Source organism: Hemiscyllium ocellatum, chromosome 11 (genome assembly GCF_020745735.1).
Source record: "Hemiscyllium ocellatum isolate sHemOce1 chromosome 11, sHemOce1.pat.X.cur, whole genome shotgun sequence".
NCBI classification, from domain to species: Eukaryota; Metazoa; Chordata; class Chondrichthyes; order Orectolobiformes; family Hemiscylliidae; genus Hemiscyllium; species Hemiscyllium ocellatum.
The window spans coordinates 14,717,614-14,733,695 of NC_083411.1; the positions used below are offsets into that span (position 1 = coordinate 14,717,614).

Below are 16,082 nucleotides of genomic sequence, written 5' to 3' on the forward strand. Positions count from 1 at the left end.
CCTAGCTTCCTGTTAAGTTTTTCATCTTTTAGAATAATCTAGGTTTGTTCTTTCAGTTGCATGACACTGTAATCTTTTGCTATAAATTCTGTGTCTTATGATCCTACTCCACAGCTACCTGATGAAGGAGCAGCGCTCCGAAAGCTAGTGCTTCCAAATAAACCTGTTGGACTATGACCTGGTGTTGTGTGATTTTTAACATTGTCCAGCCCAGTCCAACATCAGTATCTCCACATCATGGCCACCAAAATATTGTCAGACTTGACTGCTTCAGATTTAGAATGATCAAGACTTTAATGTTCTGGGGGTTGGTTTCATGAGCCAACAAGTCATCTTAGAACTGTGTTGTATTTAAATGCACTCACATTTAACTGTGAATATATAAAAAGTGTTCATGTTGAAATGCATACGTGTGTGGCTGCTCGCATAGACAGATCTCCACTTTGTTTAACTGCTTTAAACAGATTGTGGCCAGTTCTTGCTGGACCTCTGCCTACAGCAGAGATGCATCATTGATCTGGAAATCAGCACATTGCAATAGAATTGGTCATATTTAACAACATGCAATTCATGGCTTTTGCTTATGAACCAATTCCTAATCATATTAACATTACTAAAATTACTGAGGAAAGTCATTTAATAAAGTTATTATTTAGTAATGCGAGAATTCTGCAATGTGCAGGTAAAAACTGCACCATGATTAATGAACTATTTCACAGGTATGCATGCTCGATGTTCCTAGCTAAAATTAATTTAAAGGTAAGCGGATGTTTACAGTTGGTGACCGCAACTGTCTTGGGTCAGTAGCCATTCTGATGCTTGGTATTTAACGTATCTGAAAAACATCAAAAGTTTAATCACTAATTTCCCCTTGCTTGACTTGCAGAGCAGTTAACTAAATGTTTTCTTTTCATAACTATAACGAACATGACTTTGGAATGTAACTTACTGATGCAACCGCACTTTGGAATGCTGTGAGAATGTAATAATTGTACTGTAAACTGACAGGGAAGCATTCAATATTCATTAATTATTAGAATGCTACAGTACTGTAGTACTACTTTATTCATTATTGTAGTACTATCTAAAAATCTTACTAATGTATACAATTATGATATAGTCCAAAATATATGGAATTACTGCACTGCAAGTTGCTCATTTTATTAATCATTCTCAGTTTACTCTGTTACTAAGGCCTATCTTTATTGGCCAATCATAGTTGGCTTTGTAGTTTTAGGCTTTTTCTTCTTGCAGTTGATGTAGTGGAAATATTCCAATACTACAGTCAGGAGTTGACTAATCATCACTTCTTACCAGCGAGTTAGACTTTAGAAAGAAGGAGCCTGCTGGCTGACCATATGTTTCAGCACTGACGTGAGACATAAAGAACGAAAGCTATGTTCTATTTGCCAATACCGTAGGGAGTAAGCAGTAGAATTGTCATCTTACTAGAGGAGTAATCCTGAATTAAAAATCCACCAAAATGAGTTCAAATCTCACAACCTTCTGTATTTAACATAGAAGGAAAAACAATAGTACAATTCATGAATGAGGCATACTTGTCTGACTTTTGTACTTCAAAATGGAGGACTAATATTTTCATGACTAAGTATTTTGGTTTTCACTCTGAGAATTCAGTTATCCCTACAAAATCTGGAATAAAAAGTCTAGCATCAGTGAAGGCGATCATGGTGGATTTGTTGTAAAAGTCCCATCTGCTATTTGGGGCATAAAGTCTCCTGTCGTCACCTAGTAGTGTTAACTGCATTCTGATATGGTCCCAGTTGTACTCAGGAAGGTAACACACTACCACCGTCCCCAGGGCAGTTAAAGATGGATAATAAATGCTGATCTTGCTCACAATGCCCATATCCTGTGAATGAATACAATAATTCTGATTGATCCACTCTTCATATCGGTGCTGCTTTCCAATCCCCAGCTCTGGGAAATTATATGGCCTCTGCCTTGGAGGCTGCTGATTGCTTTGTACTGAAGAGATTTTATTTACCTCCAACATCAACTGTGTGAACTCTTCATTACTAAGAAATGAAGGCTTCCAATCCTGCCTGATCTCGCAAGCGTCCGTTTGGGCTGAGAGTTCTGAAAGGGAACACAGGTCTGATATAACAAACTATTTCATGAATAAACAGGTCTGAGAGCTGATTTAAACTCCATTTTCAAAGCAAACTGCATAACTGGCATGACGATGATTGTCAAACTAGACTAATCTGGATTCGATGAGAAGGAATCTGGGTGGAATTCTGCCTGATGACCAGAGCGTCTAGTTTATGATTGAATCAGATAAGTTCAACATGGGGAAATTGGATACATGTTTGAAGGGTGTTGAAAGTAAAAGGAGATGGAGAATGGGACTTTATTGAGGTGTGTAGGATTACGATGGCCTTGGACAGGGCGCATAGAAAGGGGCTGTTTCCCTTAGTATAAGGGCCAATAATAAGGGGGCATCATTTTAGGTGAAAGGCAGGAGGTTTAAAGGGGATTTGAAGAAAATGGTTTTCATCCAGAAGGTAGTAGGAACCTTACTGGGAGAGTAGTAGATGCAAGAAACCTCACAACCTTTAATAGCTACATGGATGAACACTTGATATGCCATAACACAGGAGGCTGTGGGCCAAATGCTGAGAAGTAGGAAAATAGGTGGGTGGGTGCAGATACAATGGGCTGAAGGGCCTCTTAAGTACTAAATGACTCTAAGAGTCTTTGGGACAGGTACTGGATAAGAAATGTGTGTTGTGTAGAGGAGTCAAGAGTGGGGCGCTGGTAAAGCACAGCAGGTCAGGCAGCATCCAACGAGGAGAATCGACGTTTCAGGCAAGAGCCCTTCATTAGTCCATCTCCTGCTCCTCAGATGCTGCCTGACCTGCTGTGTTTTTCCAGCACCCCAATCTCGACTCTGATCTCTAGCATCTGCAGTCCTCACTTTCTCCTACTTGTGTAGAGGAGCCCCTGCTGGTTAGTCGAGGAAGCCTGGTTCAGAATTGACAGTGTTTCACCCATAAAATAACAAAATAGGAGCGTGAACAGTATGTGGCCTCTCAAAGTTGTTCCATCAATAAGTAGGATCATGACTGATCTTTTACATCAGTTCCACTGCCTGATTTCCAGATTCCTTTATTCCCTCAGTGCCAGAAATGCACTGATCCCAGTCTGGAATATATTAAAGCTTGGATAACAAGACTCAGTGACTAAGCTACAAAATGAAGCAAAATAGATGTTTCAAGCTGATCCACAAAGAGGTCAGGGCTACTGCGAGAGCTTCGGAAAATGCTGTCAATCTTCTGCAAAGGAAAAGGTCATTATTAAGTTGTATTGAATTATTAAATGTTGAGAACTCTCCAAAATTGGATAGCTGCTTTATAAGAAGCTGGTAGGTGACTGACCTTCTAAAAGCTGCCTTGCTATAACAACTCTTTGCTTTCTAGTTTGTTGTGAAAGCTCTAAACGTTTCAACAAGTAGAGAATTGGTCCGAACAGCAAGTCGGACCAATATCATAGATCTCATGGAATACATGAAGAACAAACCATTTGGATACAGAAATGGCTCAAAGGTAGAAGACAGAGGGTGGTGGTGAAGGATTGCTTTTCAGACTGGAGGCCTGTGATCAGTGGAATGCCACAAGGATCAGTGCTGGGTCCACTGCTTTTCATCATTTATATTAATGTTTTGAATGTGAATGTAGGAGGTTTAGTTCATAAGTTTGCAGATGACACCAAAATTGTAAATGGCAGCGAAGAAGGTTACCTTAGAGTACAATCAGATCTTGATCAGATGGGCAAATGGGCTGAGGAGTGGCAGATGGAGTTTAATTTAGATAAATACAAGGTGCTGCATTTTTGGAAAAGCATATCAGAGCAGGACTTATGCACTTAATGGTAAGGTCCCAGGGAGTGTTGCTGAACAAAGAGACCTGGAGTGCAGCTTCATACCTCCTTGAAAGTAGAGTGGCAGGTAAAAAGGACAGTGAAGAAGGTGATTGGTCATCTGATCCCCTCCCTATCGGAAGAATGTTGTGAAACTTGAAAGGGTTCAGAAAAGATTTAAAAGGATGTTGCCAGGGTTGGGGGATTTGAACTATAGGGAGAGGCTGAATAGACTGGGGCTATTTTTCCTGGGGCGGGTCAGAGGCTGAGAGGTTATCTTACACAGGTTTGTACAATCATGAGGGGCAAGGTCTTTTCCCTGGGGTGGGGGAGTTCAGAACTAGAGGGCATAGGTTTAGGGTGAGAGGGCGAAGATATAAAATGGACCAAAGGGGAGACTTTTTCACACAGAGGGTGGTGTGTGTATGGAATGAGCTGCCAGGGGAAGTGTGGAGGCTGGTACAATAACAGCGTTTAATAGGCATCGGGGTGGGTGTATGAAGAAGGAGGTTTGGAGGGATATGGGCTAGGTGCTCGCAAATGGGACTAGATTAGGTTAGGATATCTGGACAGCATTAACGAGTTGGACCGAAGGGTCCGTATCCATGCTGTCCATCTGTATCACTCTATGTCGCTCAATGCAATTTACTGCAAAGGGTTTTGTGGCTTAGTGGTAGTGTCCCTACTTATGGGTCAGAAAGTCCAGGCTGAAGTCCCACCTGCCCCAGAGGTATGATATAACTGAACAGGATGATTAAAATAACCATAAATAATGAGTAAGGTATCCTTGAGGTCTGGCCATTAGTTTTTGAATTATGTTATGGACCAGACCAAACCCCCTCAAAATATATTGAGAAGATAGCCTCGACTCTAACTTTTTCTTATCTTAAAGGCAAGTGCCACGCAATGGGTTCTGGATGTAATTCAATAGGTCAGACTACCAGATTTGAAGCAAAACACACTTTATTTATAAACTATAATTAAAATGCAGCAAAAGAAAGAAGCAATTGGGATAAATTAATTCCAGTGGAAAACTTAACAGAATACTAGATTATTTTCCAACTAAATAATACAGTAACATCCCATAAACACTCCTTCAATGAAGGCAAGTTTAGAAAACTGGGTTACCTCACAGGCAATTCTCCGGTCAGAGGAAAACAACAAGAGAAATCTCTGAACAAGAGTGAGTAGCAGGGAAAGATGTACTGCAGCTTCCACCCAGCTTCAGGATCCCGGCAACAACTGCGTCTGAAAACTAAAAATTAAAACTCTGCTTTTGTGGGAGCTTGATCCCACCCATTCAGGCTGCTTATATTGTTCCTACCTTTTACAAAAAAAAGGCCTCTCAAGTTGCTTAATTTAGTGGATTCAAATATTCAGCTCTCACTTCTGTCTTAAAACCTAATTTAAAAAAAGAACCAAATATACCTCTTAAAGCTATAGGATCATCACAATCACAACAAAACTGGAATTCCAATGAAGAAAATTCCCAATGTCAAACAAGACCAAGCATTGTTTTGCATTAGAAACCCTGGTCCACACTCTTACCTTTTTGTTTCTGTAAAAAATCAATTGTCCTTTGTAGCACAGTCGACTTGTCCATCTTGTGTGTGGAGCCCTGCAGCATGGTACTAAGTTCCTTGATAAGCACATTAAACTGGTCCCTTCGTTTCTTCTCTGATTTGTTTCGTGAAGCCCTTTGATGAGAAGGATATCATTTAGGTCCTGAGCTAAAATTTATGAATCCAACAAGACACAAGCTAACACACATACACGTGATTGGTGAGCTGAATATGTGAAAATTTATCTGAAAATAATCTTGCAAACAGGAAAAGTATGATCAAAAACTTGCACTCCTCAGGGATACGATCACCCACATGCAGGACAGAGGGTTGGACACCTGCCTGATCAGCCTGGACCTGGAGAAAGCCTTTGACAGGATATCACACAGGTATATGAGAGATGATCTCTCCAAAATGGGCTTTGAGGAGGGAATCTGCAATTGGATCAGACTGCTCTACACCAACATTGTCAGTGCAGTCTCAATCAATAGGTGGGAATCAGATAGCTTCCCAGTCAGATCTGGAGGCAGGCAGGGCTCTCTCTCCTGCCTTGTTCTTGTTTGTGTGCTGCATAGAGCCATTTGCCGAGTCCATCATGAAGGATGCGAGCCTGAGAGGGATGACTATTCCTGGCAGCGGGGGCCTGCAGGTTAAGGCCTCCCTGTACATGGATGACGTCGCCGTTTTCTGCTCGGATCCGCTGTCCGTGCGCAGACTCATGTGCATATGTAACCACTTCAAACAAGCCTCGGGGGCCAAGGTAAACCGAGGCAAAAGCGAGGCCATGCTCTTCGGGAACTGGGCCGACCAATCCTCAATCCCCTTCACCGTCAGGACCGACCACCTGAAGATGCTGGGTATTTGGTTTGGCGGCTGAAAATGTGTTGCTGGAACAGCGCAGCAGGTCAGGCAGCATCCAAGGAACAGGAAATTCGACGTTTCGGGCATAAGCCCTTCATCAGGAAAGATGTGGTTTGGTGGGGGGGGGGGGGCTGGGGCGTGCACCAAGTCTTGGGGGAAAAAACACACCCAATGCCACCCTCACCCTGATGGCCACCTTTGTGTGTGGCTGCACCAAGCTGTGTGTGGATCCCCGGTACGCAAACACCAAGTGTAACTATGTACTGAGGTTCTACCTTTCCCTGGTGCTGCTGCGGAACGCTCTGAGTAGTTGGACCGTTCCGTATCATCTGTCCTTCGTGGAGAAGTTTATGAGGAAAAACACCTTTGACCACAAATCCATCAGGAAGTGGTCAGCACGTAGTGTCCTTGAGACTCTTCTAGAAAAGGAGAAGGTGGATCCTATCGAGCAGTTCCCTGAGCGGATTGTCAAAGCCATTTGGCAGAATGCCTCATCGCCAGAACTTTCCAACAGGCGCCAAGACATGACTTGTCTGGTGGTGAGAAGGGCTCTGCCTGTGAGATCCTTTATGCACGCCCGGACTCTCAGCCGCACCGCACGCTGCCCTCGAAGTGGCTGTGGCGGGGGGGGGGGAACGAGACTGTCACACACCTCCTTCTGGAATGTGCCTATGCAGAGGAAGTCTGGAGAGGAATGCAGTGGTGTTTGTCGAGGTTCATCCCGGGCAGCGTCGTGATGCGGGACTCCGTGATCTACGGTCTGTGCACACCAAGACGAAATCAACTGCGCCTGGAGCATCATCAATTCGGTGAAAAACGCTCTTTGGGGGGTCTGAAACTTGTTGATCTTCCAGCTGAAGGAGTTGACCCCGACTGAGTGTTGCAGACCGGCACATTCCAAGGTCCAGGACTACATGTTGAGGGATACGCTGAAGCTTGGGGCAGCTGTCGCCAAGGTGCGGTGGGGAAAGACCACCGTGTAACATCTGCCTGCCTAAGAAGAACAGGGGGCCCACCCAGTCATTTGGGCTCTGCCTCAGAAGAGCTGGATAGTAAATGTACAGACTTGTATATAGGAAAAATAAATTTCGGTGTCTGTATATAAAACAATGTAATGTGTGCACAAGAATGGCATGACCAATTGTATAGAGATCCAAATAATTTTATGAATAAAGTATATTTTTGAAATAAAAAAAAGATTCTGGTCAGAGTTCATATTTTAAGTCAATGATCTTTCATCTGAACTGATTAAAGTTAGAAACGTACGTTTTTTGAACCAATGAAATAAGTAAGGGACCAAGAAGAAGAATGTGATAGAGAGATGTTTCATGGCCAGCATGGATTTGAAGGGATGAAGGGCCTCTTTCCACTAAAATAAAGCAAAGAACTGTGGATGCTGGAAATCTGAACAAAAACAGAAATTGCGAAAGAAAGTCAGCAAGTCTAGCAGCAGAAAGTAGAGTCAACATTTCGAGTCCAGTGACTTTTCATCAGAACACACCTAACCATGCTGTAAAAACTCTGGCTCTTTGACAGGAAGAACAAATGGAATTTCTGTGATGGGGTTCATGTTGAGAGAAATTAATTGAACAAAAAGCCAAAGGGACTGACGGGCATAGTAAAGATGTGTCCAGATGAGCTGGATAGCAGCTCGTGAATGCAACAGGCAGGGACAAAGAGAGAAAAAAGAAGACAAGATCAATCCAATGAAATGCATAGAACAGCATGAAGGCAGAGGTTGTGATCTAAAATGGTGGAACTTAGTGCTGAGTCCAGCTGGCTGTATGGTATCAATGTATGGTATCAAGTCAAAAGATGAGGTGTTATTCTTTGAGCTCGTGATGTGTTTGACTGGAACACTGTTGCAGGACAAGGACTGAAAGTGTGGAAGCAAGGTGGAAAATTAAATGTCACCAACTGGAAGCTCAGGATCATGCTTCCATTAATGCAGTGTTTTGACACAAGCTGCTTCCTGGCTGAATCCCACATTGAAGTCACAGTCACAGCATCCATCTCCATGAATTTGCTGGAAATATTGTCTCTCAAGCCATCATTTAAATCCTACACTGAACTTTTTGTTCTCTATCTGAAGAGAACAGTAAAGGTCTCCAGTCACAGCAAACAACAATACAGGCAGTTAGGACAGAATTATATCAATGAACCCAAAAAAAGTAACTCAGCAGTTCAAATGAATTTGCTGACTTCCTTTACCATTTCTCGTAGGCTTCCGAGTATCAAGGGCATCTGGGTCCTTTTCCAAATAGACCAATCAAAGCTCAATGGTGTTAAGGAATTAACTCAATTGATGCAGAATTTATAAAGTTTGAATTAATGCAAAATTCGAAGTGTTAGGATTTAAAATAGCTAATGCAGAATTTAAATCTTTGCCAGAAACAAAATGGTAATCAACACTGTATACACACACACACACACAAACACATCCACACACACACACACACACACACACACACACACACAAACACACACACCCACACACCCACACAACACACAAACACACACACAGATGGTATGTCATTTCACGATGTCTGCTTATGGACACTGGGTGACTGTTTACGAGCTGTCTACAGGAGATCGTATTCTAAAATATCTTAGAATTGTTGTTTCCTTGGAAATCTCCTTTCTAAGTTTTTACTTTTTGTGCACCTTCTTTGCAGCTATAACTTTGTCTTCCTCACTCTGTTCAATCACCCTATGATCTTTATATTGTTTGATTGGCCTGCACTGCTCACAAAATAAAACTTTTTATTGTACTTAGGTACATGTGACAATAATAAATCAAATCAAATCAAAACACATGTACACATGTGCACACATAATCAAACACATGAAGACACACACAGACACATATGTAGACACACACACCATACAGATAAATGCCACAGGCATATACAGATATGTGCAGACATATACCATAGATACAGACATACACACATATGCAGACATACAAACGCATATGCAGACTCACACAAATGTAGACATACACACAAAGATACAATCACTTAGACACATAAGCAATCAGACAGTTTTATCCTACAAGAATTCTTGAAGTACCCAGAGAACACTGAAAGCTCTTATTCAGAGGCACAGACTTTCCTTGAAGCTAGCTTTGTCGGAAAACATCAGGCACAGATTAGTCTTCTTTGGCACAAGTGTAGAGTTGAGTTTCTTAAAAAGAATTCTCCTTAGGCTGGGGCAAGTCAACACAAAATAAAACTATGATTTTATATTTGGATTGGGTTTATAATCTTAGTGTAATTATTTGTTATTTCTCCTGAACTCATTTTTAATTGGTTTGAAATACTTCTGAGGAGAATTGATACTTTATATCATTTCTCGGTGGATTTACATTTTCCAATATTTATTTCTCTGCGATTTGAATGTTTTAATTATTCTACACTCAGTCTCATAACCATACTATAATGTAGTCAAGGATTGATTCTTATAATAAGGTATTATCAAGGAGTCATTAAAAAGACTGACATGCATCAACACCAATAAACAAATACAAACACAAAGAATTCTTAAAAGGGCAATTCTATGAGATTAGTTAACCTCGGACAGTTGTCTCTATTATACTATTCTATTTTTTATTCTGAGATATCTTTGGTAGTCTAAAGACTCCTGGGGTGAGAACACTTTATTTTAGAATCACAGCCATTGCTAGTAACTTACCTGACTACGTCCCTATCATGAGATGGCGGTGTTGGACTGGGGTGGACAAAGTTAAAAATCACACAACAGCAGCTTATAGCCCAATACCATTCTGAGAAACATTTAAACTCACCTCTGCTTGAGGACTGGGGCTAACAATAAGTTCACTAAAAGAGGGTAAAGATTATAGACCCGTAACAATGGTACCATTTTGTTTGGGACCCAAAAGAGTGAACTACCGTGGATTCGCTGCTGACAGTGATCAATCGACATTCAAATGTGAGGGTAAGCTTTTTATTTTTTCACTTTATTCATGCCAGGGGTGCATGATCAAAAGAAAAGTTTAAGCCACTTCTAGTTAGTGTCTGGAATTTGGGGTAAATTCTCTGGAAGTGAATTGAATTGAATTGAGTTTATTGTCACATGTACCAAGGCACAGTGAAAAGCTTTGTCTTGCGACCAATACAGGCAGATCACAGAGTTAAGTAGCATAGATATGTAAATAATAGCTAAACAGCGGCAAAAACAAAAACACAGGTACGGGCGAATGTAAAGAGTTTGTGAGTCCATTCAGTATTCTAACAACAGTAGGGTAGAAACTGTTTCGAAACCGGCTTGTGCATGCGTTCAGGCCTCTGTACCTTTTCCCTGATGGTAGAGGTTGTAAAAATACTTTGCCATCAGGTTATTAAAACTGAGACCTTTTATGCACTAATTATTTCTTGAAAGTTTGCAACATGGACCTAAAATGGCTGCACTGGTCACCTGACCACAGATTGAAACAAATGTCATGTGACCCTTCAGGAATAAAAAATGTTGCCCCTCCTAAAGGTGCAAAATTGATCTAAAGACTTTGAAAACAGGCAATTTGGTGCATGTCGAGAAATTTGTGATTTAATTTACACCGGTATGATATTTTCGAATACTGGGAGTGGGTGAGAGTGAGGTGAGACAAAGTGAGTATCTGGGAATTTGGGTCAAAATGGGAATTCAGGGCAGAGGAGGGAAGAGATATCTTAATTAATGTTTAGTCCAAGAAATTAGGTTTTCAGAGTGAAATATGAATGGGGAGATCGTAAGGTGTGGATTTAGACCCTTAACTGTACTGTGACCAATGGTGACATATCATCACAAATGCAGAGAAGATAGCTGATTGGTTCCATCAATATTTCCAAATTTTAAAGTGCAAGTTGTCTATTTAATTTGTGTTTGAGTCTGTCAACTTTGTTTCTTTTTGATTTCTGAAAGAAAGCTTGTGAAATGTTTTAGTAAGTTCATACTTATTCGAAGGGTAACAAATAGGTTTTGGAATTATGGGATGGCTGACAGGAAGAACCAGGTGAGGTGTATATCCTGCAATATACACATAGCACGTGTCACAGACAAACACATCTGCAGGGAGTCTTACCTGCTTCACAAGCTAGACCTCTGAGTTTTAAAACTTTAACAAAGACTGAAGTCACGGTGATGTATCTGTGAGGCAGAGGAATTCATGTCTGGCACATATAGAAAAGTGGTCAAATGACAAATCAGAAGTCCTCAAACAGGTGACTACCAGCAAATCTAAGAAAACCAGGTGGCAGTTCTCAGACACTATCATTGTGGCTAATCAGAATTCCAGAGGGAGTGCAGCCAAAGCCAAATCCAAGGCATTCCTGGTGACCCAGCTGCACAGAAAAGAAGGATGAAGAATGGAACAATAGTTATAGGGGATTCCACAGTAAGAGGATCTGACTGAGACAATCTGTGGCAATAAACATGACCCAGAATGTGTATTGCATCCCTGGTGTCAGGTTCAAGAATGTACCAGAACATTGGCATCTCAGGGGAGAGATCAGCCTGAAGTTATGGTCTACATTTGTACCAATGACATGACTTATCACAACTCTACATTGGTTCAAGGTGCAGACGCTAAAAAAAAGGTCAGTCAACCATGGCTAAGAAAAAAGGTTCAGGATTGTGTTGGATTAAAATAAAGGCCTATAAATTTGGCAGAAAAAACAATAATTCTGAAGATTGGGAGGTTTGTAGAATACAAAAAGGTGGTTCAAGAGACTAATAAGGAAAGGGATAATAGATATAATTGTAATGTAGCAGAATAAAAGGTAAAAACTGATTTTAAAGTTTCTATTGCTATCTAAAAAGGAAGCATTTAGCTAAAACACATGTGCATCAATTGCAGGCAGAGTCATACAATTTATGAAGGGAAAGAGAGAAATGGCCCAAACTTATCATTGAAGTAAATTATTATATTTTGTCTGTTTTCACTGTGGAAGTTACTAGAAATCTCCCAGGTCTGGAGATCCAAGAGGCTAGGGGAATGAGGAATTGAAGGAAACAAGCATTGGTAAGACAATTATACTGGAGAAATGTTTGGAGCAGAAACGTTAAGACATGATGGTGTAAATCCTAGAGTGCTTAAGGAGATGGCTGTAGAGTTAGTTGATGCATCAGTGATTATCATCCAAAATTCTTTAGATTCTGAAATGATTCTTGTGGATTAGAGGATAGCAAATGTCACCCCAGTATTTAAGAAAGGAACAAGAGATGAAACTTGGAACTACACACTAATTAGCCTAATCAGTAGTAGCAAAAATGCTAGAATCTATTATAAATATGGGATAAATAGGCATGTGGTTGATAATTATCCAACAGGACACAGTCAGCATAGATTTGCAAATAGAAAATTGAGTTTGATGAACGTGTTGGAATTTTCTGAAGACAGTCCGAACAAAATTGGTGGAGAGTCAATCGACATGGTATACTTGGAATTTTAGAAGAATTGTGATGGGCGATGAATGGCCACATCCCATGAATAAATTCAAAAACCCAGGGGCCTCAGATTTAAAATCTATCACCTCAAAAACTGCAATTTATTTCTACCTTGAAATAATGCCACAGAGGATAGTATCCCGTCACCAAGTTACCCTTTGTTTACACATCGAGAGTCCTTGACACTGATCCGGCACCTCAGAGCCAGCTCTCAGAGTGTGCAGAAACTCTGACACTCCTGTTTATATCTGTCAGCCAGGGCTCCCTGAATGGACCAAATTAACAGCCCCAATCAGAGAACTCATATTCTAAGAGATCATCTGGCTGACCTCATTACAATTACTGTATCCCAGTCAGTGGAATTCTCATTTTAAAATATGTTCTTTTTTTAATTACTTTTTCTCTGGGTTTCTTGATAATAAAAATCCTCTTTCTTTCATTTACAATGTTAATTAGCTATGCAACATGCTAAAAAGAAATAAAAATATCTGTTTTTACAAACAAAGAGTTAAAAAGGGGTCCCATTCTTCTTTCTCATTTGTTTGTAAATACTCTGTTCTTACAGTCATCAGCACAGAAGTTTTTTATTATAAAATCCTACTGAGTTCACACCAACCCTCTGAAAAGCAACTTTCTCCCCCCCCCCCCCGCCGCCTCCCCTACATATAACCCTGCATTTCCCATGGCTAACCCACTCAGCCTGCACGTCCCTGGAAACAATGGGTATTTTACATGGCCAATCCACCCAATCTGCACAACGTTGGACTGAGGGTGGAAACTGGAGCACCGAGAGGAAATCCACACAAACATGGGGAGAACGTGCAAACTCCACACAGTCACCCAAAGCTGGAATCAAACACGCTTCCCTGATGCTGTAAGGCAGCCTTGCTAACCACTGAGCCACCCATACTGCCCTTTGGTCCAACCAGTCTGTTCTGAACATATTGTCTTGACTAGTTGGGGATTTACATAAAGTTTGCTTATGAATGAAACACAATTTTATATTGTAAATGTTTGGTGTACCCTTAACTAGATTTTCTAACAATAGCAGGTGATGATCCGATGTATTTTTCACAAAGATTTCTCAGGAAATATTCAGGTTCTTGACATTCGCAGAACAGACAGATTTTTGGAATCTTCCACCTTTGCAGACATTTTCTTTCCGAAATAATAAAATGAACAAACTCACAAAAGGCTGAGGATTAAACCAGTGACATTCTAGTCAATGCTCTTCTTTTATCCATTCGGAATGGTCAAATTAGGACACAAACTCCACAGCTGGCACTGCACAGTCTATGTTGTTGTTGTAACTTTTACAAATTGAGCTGAACGGGCATTGTAAGTTTTTTTTTAGATTAGATTACTTACAGTGTGGAAACAGGCCCTTCAGCCCAACAAGTCCACACTGACCCGCCAAAGCGCAACCCACCCAGACCCACTCCCCTAGAGTTACTCCTTCCCCTAACATTACGGACAATTTAGCGTGGCCAGTCCACCTAATCTGCACATTTTTAGACTGTGGGAGGAAACCGGAGCACCCGGGGGAAACACGGGTTCATACATATTTTCCAGCTCTCACCTCTTTGCCCTGTCTTTCTCATCGTCGTCCATCAGCTCACCTCCACAGCTGTAGTCTCTACAAAACATGAATGGAAACATGGCTAAATAACAATGAAATCTCGCCACCAACAAATTAGACATAGTATCGGTTTTGTGTGTATTTATTCATTCATGTCCAAGTGTCATGAATGAGAATAGTTTCTTTCTGGTCTGACTAGAAAGGCTTCTTTGAGTTAACGATTGGGCTTCTACTGCAATTCTATATCTATTTACATATTGTATAAACTTGAGCTTTAACTGAGAGATAGTGAGGGTTTTGGGAATATACGGATTTTATCGAAAAAAGTCCCTAACTTGAGTATGATAGCCACATCCTTGACGGATTTGCTGCAAAAACAGATGAACATGGTTGGGTCAACAGTATGTCAGGCAGCCTTTGAAAAGCTAAAAGCAATTTTAATGCCTAAACCTGCATTAACGGCACCTAACTTTAACAAACATGTAGATTAACAGCACACGCTGGTGATTGGGCATTGAAAAGGTTCTTCTTTGGGATGGCAAGGCAGGATTGGAAGAGTCTGTGGCTTTTTTTTCAAGAGGTTGAATCAACATCAGCACAGATATTCAACTGTTAAAAAAGATTGCCTTGGTGTGTTAGCTATCTTCAATACTTTGAAGGCTATGTTCGACATTGAAACTGAGACTTCAGTTTTTACTGATCATAATTCATTAATTTTTATTGAGAAATCTAAACCAAAACACTGAAATTTATTTTCCAGTTTTTTAACATAAAAACAATTCATATTTCTGGCAAAGAAAACATAATTGCTGATGTAATATACCGAATGTAAACTGTAGTAAATTTAAGACCAAGAAATTTGAATCGTGATTCAGAATCTGTTAGAAGGAAAACTGACTGTGAATTTTGTGTTTTGTTTGTCATTTAATTATTGCTAACCTTGCAGTTAAACACATTTTTAAAATTGCATTTCATTCTTCTGAGGGTGAAAGTTTTTTGTTTACATTTTTTAAAATCATTTTTGGTTTGGAGCTGTGAGCTAAAGGTGCCCTTTGGATTGTGGGCAGCAGTTGATTTTAGAAAGAGAGAGAACAAACGAGGCCAGGTTCAAAAGTTAATTGCGGGTTGATTCATGTCAGAAGTCCTCTCTAAATGCTTTGGTTGCAAAGATGCATTTTGTTCAAACAAATGGCAGATATTTGAATATCAACTGGGATCCCATAGGGCTACCGATAGGGTGAAGGCAATCTCAACTTGAACCAGTCTAAAAAAGAAAATCAAAGGATCAAAATGGTTTTCAGTTATGAGCAAGTTTTGAGAAGATTTGTAGCTCAGGTTGAGGTTCTGGATGGTTCATTTTCAGACATTTCATCACCATACTAGGTAACATCTTCAGTGAGCCTCCGGACAAAGCACTGCTGATGTTTCTTGCTATCTATTTAATGTTTGGGTTTACAGTGTTTGGGTCGGTGATGTCATTTGCTGTTGTTTTTCTCAGGGGGTGGTAAATGCGGTCCAAGTCAATGTGTTCATTGATAGAGTTCCGGTTGGAATGCCATACTTCTAGGAATTCTTGTGAATGTCTCTGTTTAGCTTGTCCTCGGGTGGATGTGTTGTCCTAGTCAAAGTGGTATCTTTCCTTATCTGTATGTAAGGATACTAGTGAGAGAGGGTCATGAATTGTGTTGATGTCAAAAGGAGGATGCTTGCGAAAGCTACGGGATGAAGGTTTGATTGCTCATTGGTTTTCCTCT

At 40.6% G+C, this 16,082-nt stretch overlaps 1 protein-coding gene across 1 annotated transcript in view; it reads right to left on the minus strand.

Annotated features, from left to right (window-relative positions):
- Nucleotides 1-14,360, minus strand: part of npas2 (neuronal PAS domain protein 2) — a 96,894-nt gene extending 82,534 nt beyond the window's left edge. The window contains exons 1-3 of the mRNA XM_060832314.1: nt 14,329-14,360; nt 5,431-5,579; nt 2,009-2,100 (exon numbers count right to left, since the gene is read on the minus strand). Of these exons, the coding sequence (XP_060688297.1) occupies nt 2,009-2,100; nt 5,431-5,579; nt 14,329-14,360 (273 nt within the window). The remainder of the gene's footprint in view (nt 1-2,008; nt 2,101-5,430; nt 5,580-14,328) is intronic.
- Nucleotides 14,361-16,082: the final 1,722 nt, after the last annotated feature.